Source organism: Grampus griseus (genome assembly GCF_964374135.1).
Source record: "Grampus griseus genome assembly, chromosome: 11".
NCBI classification, from domain to species: Eukaryota; Metazoa; Chordata; class Mammalia; order Artiodactyla; family Delphinidae; genus Grampus; species Grampus griseus.
The window spans coordinates 39,950,973-39,962,891 of NC_139005.1; the positions used below are offsets into that span (position 1 = coordinate 39,950,973).

General features: G+C 47.2%; 1 protein-coding gene across 1 annotated transcript in view; it reads right to left on the reverse strand.

The window, feature by feature from the left end:
* Positions 1–8,595, reverse strand: part of FMNL3 (formin like 3) — a gene marked incomplete at its 5' end in the record, with an annotated part of 55,007 nt that extends 46,412 nt beyond the window's left edge. Inside the window, one exon of the mRNA XM_082666155.1 lies at positions 8,470–8,595. Coding sequence (XP_082522281.1) covers positions 8,470–8,595 — 126 coding nt within the window. The remainder of the gene's footprint in view (positions 1–8,469) is intronic.
* Between the last annotated feature and the right edge of the window lie 3,324 nt (positions 8,596–11,919).

Consider the following 11,919-nt stretch of genomic DNA (forward strand, 5'->3'; position numbering starts at 1 on the left):
GGATGGTTAACATCCCCAGCCCTCGGGCACTAAATGTCAGAAGTAACTCGCCCCTCCCCACTCCAAGTCAGTGTGATAACCAAAACATCCTCACTTGCCAAAAAAGCTCCCTTCTGGGACAGTACCTTCCCCAGCTGAAAACCACTTTAACTGATGGGAATAGGGGTGGTATATACTGGGTAATGTATATGCCACAAACATTTAATTGTAGAACCTTTATAGATTATAAACTATTTTCATTATGTTGTCTACTTTAAACATCTTCAAAACCCTGTAAAGTAGGTATGATCATCACCAATTTCATAAGGATGAAATTGGCTCAGAAAAATTATAGACTTTGCCTAAGGTCATCAGCTGGGGGAAAAGAAAAACAAAAAGGGTATCAAGCTGGACCAGAACCCAAGTCTTCTGATTCCAAAACTGATGTTTTTTCTTTCAAAACACCCTAAGCCTGCAAGAGTCTCAAACCAGCTACTTCCTTCCAGGACATATTTTTTTTAAGGTTTCACGGGAAATACTGGGAAGATCTAGGGACTGGCTCTCCAGCTCCCTGCAAGGAAGCTGGTAAAAACTGAGCGGAAACTAACTCTGCTCTAAACTGTAGCTAGTCCTTAAAACAAGATAACCATCTCCAAAAGTACCCAAACACAAGGCTCATGCCCAGCTCTTACTTAGAGATGGCATGAGCAATTGGAGGAGGGCTGTGACACTCTCTAGTCCAGATCTAAGTAGAAATGAGCAAGCAGGGCAAGAAGAGAGTATATTCCTTCCCCGTTAATGCTTTTAGGGACCCAGAGACAGGACCACCAGCCCATCCAGCTCTGTCAATAACCCGGGTGAGGGTGAGAAGGTGGTAAAAGAGATGGGGAGGGAACGAGGAAAGAGATGAGGACAAGAATTGAACTATCACGAGCATACAACAGCCTAAATCCTTCCTCTACTTGCAAAATTTGTCACGTAAATAATTCTGATATCCCCTCGTGGTTCTGAACATTGTTTAGAACACCCTTCAAGTACCTCAAAGTACTTTATAAACTGAGAAGAGTATGCATATTAGTAAAGGGCGGGGGAACTGCTCCACCAAAACCCTATCCAGGTCCTCCCCTACCCACCACACAAACTTTCAACCCACAACTTCGTTGTAAAGTGATGGAAGACAGAAAGCATAAGAGATTCTGGAAAGAGGATTCTGAAAGGTGAAAACAGAAGTAGAGAGGAGTGTGGGAGGCACAGACAACCAGAGTATTTTAAGGACAGAGAGGCAGCCTAATACCTTTATATCTTTCTTGGGGGACTCATTCTCCCACGGAAGAAAAACAAGATAGAAAAATGTGGCTCTGCTGAGGGAGGCAGAGAGACTGGAAATGGGAACTCAGGGATTCTAGCTGCCTAGTTCATCTCTATTCTGGAAACCTCTTCTTCATGGATGACAACCTCGAAACCCTTCAGTTCCCATGTGGTGCTATTCAAAAAGAGGGGGCCCTAGAGTACCCAGCAAGGAGCAGGGGGCAGGGGCTGTGTAGAGACAGCACCCTCTCTTATCTTTTAAGAAAAAGGTCCTTCCTCTTCTCTGAAGTGCATTTCCGAACTGGAATGAACCCCTGGCCTTTCCCTGGCGCTGCTTCAGCTCAGTGCAGACTTAGGAGAAACATTCCCCAGAATGGAGGTGACCAGCCTGGCTGAGCAGATAACACGCTGACTTCAGGCCGCCAGTGCTGCTGTCCCCTGGGCCGACTACAGTCAGCTCTGGGGCAGATTCTTTGGTCTCGACCACGGAACTGCGGCCCTGGCTCCGACCAGCCTTCCCAGGCAACCCCAGGGGCAGGGGAGGATCTGTGGTCTCATTTCCTCTCCACCTTGGCTTCTTTTTTCACTTCATTGAAGATTAGCTATTTCCACCACAACCAGTTCCTGTTCTCACCAGCTGCAGTGGTTGTTTCCCCACAGACAGAGCTATGAAGCACTGGTGTGGCTGCCACCTGGACTGTCCCAGCTGCAGAAACAGACCCAATAAGTCCTGAGCTAAAGGGCTTTTTCATCCCAGATAAAATAGCAGAGAGAAGAAATTAAGGGGCAGGAAGCAATTCCAAGAACTCTCCAGTGGATACACTGTTATCCATTTCATTATTATTTTAATCTTACATAATAGTTATATATGCTCTTTCATATATGAAAAATATTTTATAATGAACAAGTGTGGAAACATATACATTTATTACATAGAAATATGTATGTATAATAAATCCCCAGCAGAGAGCTAAGAACACATAAAAAAGATGGCCAAGTGCTCACTTTGGCAGCACATATACTAAAATTGGAACGATACAGAGAACATTAGCATGGCCCCTGCGCAAGGATAATACGCAAATTCGTGATGTGTTCCATATTTTTAAAGATGTTTAAAAAAAAAAAGATGGCCAAAACACTTATGATGAAATGTTAAAAGAAATACAAATTAAAACAAAATACCATTGCTCACTAATTAAACTGGCAAAGGTGTTTAAAGTTAAACCATGCAGTAATGGTTAGCTTATGGAGAAAGGGAGACACACTATCAGTGGAAAAGACAACTGGTACAACTTTTTTAGAAGGCATACTTCTCAAAGGCCTTTAAAAGCAATTTATCCCAAGGAAATAATCAGACATGCACCCAAATATTTATGCACAGAAAATTCATCACAGTGTTAATTATAGTAGCAAAAAGCGGAGAGAGAGAGAAATATAAGGCAGTAATAAAATACTGTATTATGGAATAGTTTACTAGCCATGAAATCATAAGACTGAAGAATATTTAGACAAATGAGAAAATGCTTCAAATAGTAAAATTAAAAATCAGTTTACAAAACAATATGCACAGTATGACTCTAATTGTTAAAATATATATATCAAAATGTTAATAGTAAATGGAGAGATTACAGGTGATTTTAATGCTCTTCTTTATACTTTTCCATATGTTTTATACTTTTCACACTTTTTACTTCTAAATTTGCTTACTAAATATGTCTTATTTTCATAATCAGGAGAAAAGAAGCTATCCTCAATCCTGCAACGTCCCTTTAAGGACACTCACATGAATTACTCTCTTTTTAAAAAAAATGTGGAAATATGTATTTAGGACCTTAAAAACATATCCTACAATCTAGGAAGTTCAATTTGGGGTTTCTATCCCAAGGAAAACTCTAACTATTGAAAAGGTACACCAAGATGTTCATCACAGCATTGTTTATGATGGCAAATAGAGGCAAACAACCTAAGTGTCCAACAAGAGGAGGAGAGTTAAGTAAACAATGGTACATTCACTTGATGGACCATTGTACAAGCATTTAAAAATGTTTACAGTGACTATCCTGGGAAAACTAACGAAATAACAAAAGCAAAAAAAAAAAGCCATGTTGGATAAATATATGTGTGTGTACACACACACGCACGCACACACTACTATCACAACATTGTACAAAACCCTGTGCAGAGGGCTTCCCTGATGGCGCAGTGGTTAAGAATCTGCCTACCAATGCAGGGGACACAGGTTCGAGCCCTGGCCTGGGAAGATCCCACGTGCCGCGGAGCAGCTAAGCCCGTGCACCACAACTACTGAGCCTGCGCTCTAGAGCCTGCAAGCCACAACTACTGAAGCCCGTGCGCCTAGAGCTTGTGCTCTGCAACAAGAGAAGCCACCACAATGAGAAGCCCACGCACTGCAACAAAGAGTAGCCCCTGCTCTCCGCAACTAGAGAAAGCTCGCACGCAGCAACAAAGACCCAACACAGTCAAAAATAAATAAATAAAATTAATTAATTAAAAAAAAAAAACCTATGCAAAGACAAAAACATGGAAAGTTTTAACACACATTGTCGGGCTTCCCTGTTGGCTCAGTGGTTAAGAGTCCGCCTGTCAATGCAGGGAACACGGGTTCGAGCCCTGGTCCGGGAAGATCCCACATGCCACAGAGCAACTAAGCCTGTGAGCCACAACTACTGAGCCTGAGCTATAGAGCCCGCGAGCCACAACTACCGAGACCGTGTGCCACAACTACTGAAGCCTGCACGCCTAGAGCCTGTGCTCCGAGACAAGAAAAGCCACCACAATGAGAAGCCCACGCACCGCAACGAAGAGTAGCCCCTGCTCGCCACAACCAGAGAAAAGCCTGCACGCAGCAACGAAGACCCAATACCGCCAAAAATAAAACAATAAATTTTAAAAAATAATAAAAATAAAAAAAATAAAACACGTTGCCTCCATTTGCTAAAGGAATGGAGAAAATATGGACTTTTTCCTTCAACCTAAATCATCAATCTTTTCTTCTTTCTAAATTGCCCAAACTTGTTTTTAGAGAATGAGTATTACTTTAAGGGAAAAAAGGAAAAAAGCTGAACTTCCCTTTGAGCCATGAAAACATTCCCAAATCACAAGGAGTCCACTGCATCAGTTCCATCTCCCTCCCACCTACCCCTACACCTCCCCAATCTAAAGCAGGGTCATATGGGAAAGTCAAGGAATGAGGTTTCTCTCTGTGCCCTAGGGTCTTCTCAGTGGGGTCTCTAAACGAGGGGGTTGCTCTGACAGCTGTCAAGGGCCCTTACCCTCCCCCAAGTTCTATCCCAGCCTGAACTAATTCACCACAATCCCCAGGGCTGGGAAAAACATTTCCACCATGGCGATTTGGAACTTGATATTTAGTTCAAGTTTTTCCCAGCCCCTTTCTATGTCAAAGGAGGCCTCTCAAAGCCTCTTGACAACTAGCACCCAGGCCAGCTTAGCTCCCACATCAATGCTACACTTATAGCAAAACCCCAAGTCATCAGTCTTCACCAGGGAAATGTGAAAGGAGGGGCCACGGCAGGGACAGTCCGTCACACAGCCCCACCCTCATGCCCTGAGAGCCTCCTCTTGAGGGATATCCAGGGCTTTTTCTGGCATTAGAACCTTTAGACTTCGTTTCAAATCTGTAGTAACCCAGTAAACAGAAAAATCAGGGTGCAAACACAGCAAAAGCAGACAGCTATCCTTTTAAAGCCATTAAAGCCCTCTGCCTCCCCTCTCTATCTAAGGAAAGGCCAGTACTGGCCAGCATACTAGCTTCTGAGCAACTAAGGTAGTAGACTAGTCAGGACCAAAACACAGAAGGGGGCTTTACCGGACCAGAGATCTCATCCTGGTATTAATAAAGAGGAGCTCCAATAACTGACCATCCTAAACTTCTCAGTCCTCAACAGAATAGGGGCTGCTGCCAAGACAGGGGGTAAGGAAGGATCCCAAGAAAACAGTGTAACACAGCAGCTTCACAACCTTTTTAATATCAGGACACACCTAGAAAATACTATTTGCACAGTACACAGGGTAAATGGTGGAAGCTGATCCAGCCAGACGGGACCAATCTGGGACCTGAGCTGCTGCCAGGGCTGAGGGGATCAGTATCCCAGCATACCAGCAGGAAAGCCCTGGATTAGGGCACTGGGCTGGGGTAGGACTATGTCCTGCACAAACCACCTCATGGCTTCAGACGAGTTACCCAACCTCGGCTGACAGGCTGTGGGTCAGATCATGTGTCTGCACCAGAAAGCTGGGAGCCTGTGGTCTTGACTCAGCAATGATACAACTTCCCCAGCCAGGGTGTTTTTCAGGGGGGGTTTCCATAGATACAGTGGAACTGGGGAAGCCCTCCATGTAACAGCAGCAGCATATCCTGAGTCTGGCTAATACAGAACAGGGTAACTGGTTTCATCAGATTACTGAACTTAAAATACCGTTTTGGGAATACAAGTGATCTCAGATCTGAGTCACTGCTGAGAGTTACACATTTAAAAACTACCATTTACCAAGCATATAGTAGATGCCAGACTCTGCTAACTAAGTACTTAACTTCTAGTTTCATTAAATTCACACAATAACCTCATGTGGCAAATACTATTATTATCCTCATTTATAAGAGGAAACTGGGACTCAAGAAGATTAAGTAACTTGATTAAGGTCAAACACTTTTCTAACTGGAGACTGTGAGGAGCCAGTATTTGAGCCCACTTTGACTTGAAAATCCATGCTTAACCAGGACACCAGTACATCACTTCAGCAAAACCAACAAATAGCTTGTCCGTAAACCAAATCAATCTGGGGAAGAAAATGGTATAAAAGGAGCAACCTGTCTTACTCTTTTACACAATCAAGAAAAGAAACTGATCTATATTGAGTACCTACTGGGTGCCAAGCACCTTATATACACCCCTCAATTCTCAAAATCCCACCAGGATGGTAATCATTAGCCCCATTGTACAGATGAGCAAATCTAGGCTCAGAGAGGTTAAGATGATCGCTAAGACACGGCTCCTGCTTTTTCTACTGTACTATGCTTCTCCTGACTGTCAGGAAATATACATGAGCCTGTTCCAGGGTCAAACATCCAATAGTCAGTACTGTTCCCAAAGGATACTGGAAAGGGCATGTTTTAGAAACAGAGGAAAGAGGGATCTTTAAGAGTCCCTAGCGAAGAACTCAAATCCCCAAGAAAGCATGATTTCCCTGTGTTAGAAAACTGAGGTAAAATCTCCTCCCTTCCTAAGACAGCTAATTAGCCCTGGCCCGCCCTGTTACAACTCCCCATTAGCAGCGGCTCAGGCACACAGTAACAAGACGAAAACAAAAGCCACGAGGAAACAAATCAAAACTTTATGCTGAAAGTTAGGCTTACAAGTGGGTGGTACGGTCCCCAGTTTGACCTAGGCTCTCTGGCTAGTAATCAGGATACCATATGCATTTTGTAAATATTAAGCCATTAATCTGCCAACTAAACAAATGTGTCAACTAAACTCCAGTGAGGACATGACCAACTCTGGTTCTGAGCTCTCACAACAAACAGCCTGGTAGCACCTACCTAAGGCAGCCCCCTACCCAGTCCACCTCTGAACATCCCTTTACATCCCTTTTTCTCCAATTTCTGTAGCTACCTCATGTCACTCCATGGGGGTTTTCACACCCCCACTGGAGGGCAGATTCCCTCCCACTCTTTTCCCCCAACAGTTGAGCTCTTGTTTGCAAGGGCACCAAGTCCCAGGCTCTCCTCAGCCTCTGAGATGGCCACAGCACATTAGTAATCACTGACTCACCCCATCCCCCCGAGGATGCTGGGGGAAATGCAGAGGGCCACAAGACGTGGCCCAGATCCCTTTGGCCCTTCACAGAGCTGATGGGCAGATAGGTGCCAGCTTCCCCTTGGAACCCCGTGAACCCTCTCTGATCTGGCTATGGTGCCAGTGGGCTGATGTCAGGCTCTGCACCATCGGAGAGGCCAGGATCTCTAGACAGCTTCACTGGTGCCAACAGATCTAATCTTCCTATTCCAAAGCAGATGAAATCCAATAAGGCTGCTAGGTCACAACTTAACCCTCCTCACAGGCAAAGGCAAAGTCAGCCCTTCAGGCCATAGTAACAATAACGGCAGCATTAACACTGCCTCTTAGAGAGTTCTTTGAGGAACTGGGAACTATTTCCCCAAGTTTCTCTAAGATTTACCTCTGTTAGCAAACGTTCCTTCACCTAGCTCACTTTCTTTCTCCAAAACTTCATTTTTAGCTCTGACATATTCTCTGCCTCCATCTCAGTGATACCAGCTCAGACGCTCTCTGTCCACAGAGCCACCGACATCAATGTCCAGTTCCCACATCAAAGAAGAATCCCAAAGTCAGCTCTAAAAACTCATCCATACAGATCATTTAGGAACCTACAGAAAGACTAAAAAGAAGCACAGGCAAAAAACACAAACCAGCCACTAGGGCTTAACATAAAAGGGGTGGGGTGGGGGAGGCAGGATGGTTTGTGTATTGTTTCAATTGGAAAAATACACTAGTGAAATGGCTTATCCACATGTTCAGCTCTTTTAGGCAAACCCACTGTAACTTTGCAGGATGCCTGCAGGCCGTTCTGAAAATAAGTAGAATGGCATCACTCTTTATTCCACCCCCTTCACGAGCTGCCAGTCCCCCTCCATTCCCCCTCCTCTCCCCCAAACATCTGGTCTGGGCTGGGAGTAGGACCCACTCCCTGGAAAGCCTCCATGTTAACACGAGAGGCGGTCTCCCCAGTCAGAGAACCCGGACTTAGGCTGGGGAGTGGGCCGGCCCTGAGCTTCTGAATTCCCCCGCACCAGCCAAAGGTTTAGGAATGAGAATCCTAGGGACCTGCGGAGACTGTCAGAGAAGTGAGGAGAAGTGCGAAGGGCGGCAGAAGGGGAAGGGAAGAGGAAGAAGTCTGGATCCTGGGGCGGTCCCGGGTTGGGGACCCCTCCTCCTAAGTGTCCAGCGGTTGAGGCGTCGGTTGGGAAGTCCCCGACGGGGCTGCTCAGAGGTTCCTGGGAAGGCGCTGGGGGCCGAGACCCATCGGGGGCCCTGACTGAAGGGGTGGGCCGGACCAAGGAACCCACCCGGGGCGCTGGGACCTGCGGGGCGGTAGGAGGGGGAAGGGACCAGGCTCAGCTCTCACCAGCACCAAGGCGAACCTCTCTTCCAGCTCACAGGGCTCAGGCATCGGCATTTTGCCGGGCGGCGGCAGCAGCGAGACAGAGGGAGGCTCGCCCTGGCCGCCCTCGGCGCTCTCCAGGTTGCCCATAGCGGCGGGGCCCCCTCGGGGGCCTCAGCCCCCCACCTCCACGCCCGGGGGTCTTTGGCGCGGCCGTTCGGACCCGACTCCTCCCTCAGCGCCGGCTACCCCAGTCCCGACTCCTCCGCCGGGTCGGGGGCTCCTCGGGGTCCGGCAGGAGGCGGCGCAGCGGACAGCGGCACCGAAGCGACAGGAACCACGGCCACGGCTCTAGCTCACACCCGCCGCCTCGCCGCTCTCGGCGCGCCGCCCCGGCGCTGCCCCTCCCCGCCCCCCGCGTTCTTTCCCTCCCCTCCCCACCTCGCTTCCTCCCACCCACTCCCGGCCGGGACTCCCGCTTCCCCCCCGAGCGCCGACTGCAGCCGCGCGCCTCGCGCCCCATTCATGCAGGCCCCGCCTCTCGCCCACGGGCCTCTAGGGCGGCCCGCCCCACCCTGCCCCCGCCTGCGCCCGATTGACTGCCGCAATTGCCAATCACAGCGCCTCCAGCCCCCGGCTGCCTCGCGCCTGGCGCTTGGCGCGCCCTGGCGGCCTTGGTGCGTATCTAATCACCGCAGTTGCTGCCGCGGGAAACGGCCCTTTTCCACAACAGCTCATAATGTGTACAAATAAGTGAGATATAGGGTACAGTGTGAAAAGATAACGACAAGAGAAGTAGAAACAACTAGGATGCTCAGAAGTGGGAGAGAGACCACATCTGTTAAAGAGTCATGGTAAGGGAGATCATATTTGAACTGGGCATTTAGGGACGGGGAATACCTTAACTGACAGAGACAGGTGAAAAGACATTTAGGAGGAGAGGACTTTACCAACGTTCAGGGGTTGATCTAGTTGGAGGTGAAAATGGAGGGGCAGGAGAAGAATGTTGTTCTGGACTAGGTCTGCTGGGTGGGTCATCATTTATGATGTGATGGACATCTGTTGTTTCTGCTGGCCAAATCTACATCCCTCTTCTTCAAGTGATAGCACCCCCATTTCCTTTTAGGGAACTACATTCCCCTGTTCTCAGTCTACGTAGAGCTGAACTTCACCCCCATCCCAGGAAGCCCCATGACCCAGGCCTGGCCAGTCACAGCATTTTCTTGCTCTACCTTTAGAGACTGTTTTAGGGATTGACACTTGACCCAAGCCAGAATATAAAACTCATTTCTAAGGCTTTCGCTGGAATAATCAGGAAAGAGGCACTCTTTTCCCATTAAGGCTGCTGAATTGTGAGAATGTAAATCTGGAGCTGCTGGTAGCCAGCATGCCATTACCCATAACACCTCAAGCCTGTTTGAGAATGAAGTCAATGCAGAGGAAAGCGAAGCTAAGAGAGTTCTAATAGCATGCTGAGAACCTGACTCCAACCATTTTCATTCATTTATTCAACAAATATTTACTGAAAAGTTCATTATAGGTCAGATACTGTTTTAGGCATCGAAGATACAGCTGTGAACAAAAACAGGCATAGAGGGAATTCCCTGGTGGCCCAGTGGTTGGGACTCTGTGCTTCCAATGCTGGAGGCCTGGGTTGACCCCTGGTTGGGGAACTAGGATCCTGCAAGCAGCGCTGCACGGCCGAAGGAAAAAGAAAAGAAAAGAAAAAAAAAAGGCATACATCTTGCTCTCCTGGAATTTACATTCTGGGTAGGAGAAGAGATAAACAATAAACTAAATAAGTAAAACATACAGATGTTAGTGATCCATGTTAATAAAAATAAAATTGAAAGGGGATAGATGTGGAAGGGGATTACAATTTTAAATAGGACGGAGCAGACCTCACTATTAAGATAACATTTGGATAAAGATCTGAAGAAAGTGAGGAATTAAGCCATGTGACTATCTGGAGGAAGAATGATCCAAACAGAGGGAATGACAGGTACATACTATGCCTGATGTGTTAGAGGAACAGAAAGGAGGCCAATGTGGCTGGAGTGCATTGAGCAAGGGAAAGAGTAGTAAAAGATGAGGTCAGAAAGGTAACGAGAAGCCATATTGTGCGGGGCATTGTAGGCTGTTGCAATGACTTTGGTTTTTCTCTAAGTAGGATCAGTAGCCATTAGAAGAGTTTGAGCAGAGGAGTGACATGATCTAACTTATGTTTTAAAGGATCTTCTGGCTCTTGCATGGAAAATAAACTGAATAGAGGCATGGGCAGGAAGACCAGTTAGGTGAGAGATGATGGTGGTTTGGAGTGAGGTAGTAGCTGTACAGGTAGAGAGAAATGGTCAGATTTTCAATGGATTGAAAGTAGAGCCAATAGAATTATTTGACAGTTTGGAATGTGGCGGGCGAATGAAAGTTAACTCCAAAGCATTTGACCTGAGCAACTGGGAGAGTGGAGTTTTCATTAACTGAAATTGAGAAAGATTGTGGGAGGAGTCGATTTGGTGAGGGACAGCCAGAAAGGGAAGATCAGGAACAGTGTTTTGGCCATATTGAGCTTGATTTGCTGATTGGACATCCAAGTAGAGTTAGCCACTAGGCATTTGGGTATGTATGAGACTGGAGATCCAGGCTGGCAATGTCAATTTAAAAATCATCAGGGGGTACTTCCCTGGTGGCGCAGTGGTTAAGAATCTGCCTGCCAATGCAGGGGCACGGGTTCGATCCCTGGTCCAGGAAGATCCCACATGCTGCGGGGCAACTAAGCCCGTGAGCCACAACTACTGAAGCCCATGAGCCTAGAGACCATGCTCCTCAACAAGAGAAGCCACCGCAATGAGAAACCTGCGCACCACAACAAAGAGTAGCCCTCGCTCACCACAACTAGAGAAAGCCCGCATGCAGCAACAAAGACCCAACGCAGCCAAAAATAAATAAACTTATAAAAATTATCAGGAGGGCTTCCCTGGTGGTGCAGTGGTTGGGAGTCCGCCTGCCGATGCACGGGACATGGGTTCGTGCCCCGGTCTGGGAGGATCCCATACGCCGCGGAGCGGCTGGGCCCATGAGCCATGGCCGCTGAGCCTGCGCATCCGGAGCCTGTGCTCCGCAGTGGGAGAGGCCACAACAGTGAGAGGCCCGCGTACCACTAAAAAAAAAAAAAAATTATCAGGACACTTCCTTGGTGGCGCAGTGGTTAAGACTCTGAGTTCCCAATGCAGTGGGCCCGGGGTTCGATCCCTGGTCAGGGAACTAGATCCCACATGCCGCGGAGCAACTGAGAGTTTGCATGCCACAACTGAGCCTGCCTGCCGCAACTAAGACCCAGCACACCCCCCCCCAAAAAAAAATTGCTTAAAAATAAAAATCATCAGCATATTGATGCAATTTAAAGCTGGTAGATTCTACTTTTTTGTAAGTCAGTCTGAGTTAGGTTTCTATTGTTTACAACCAAAAACTGAAGTC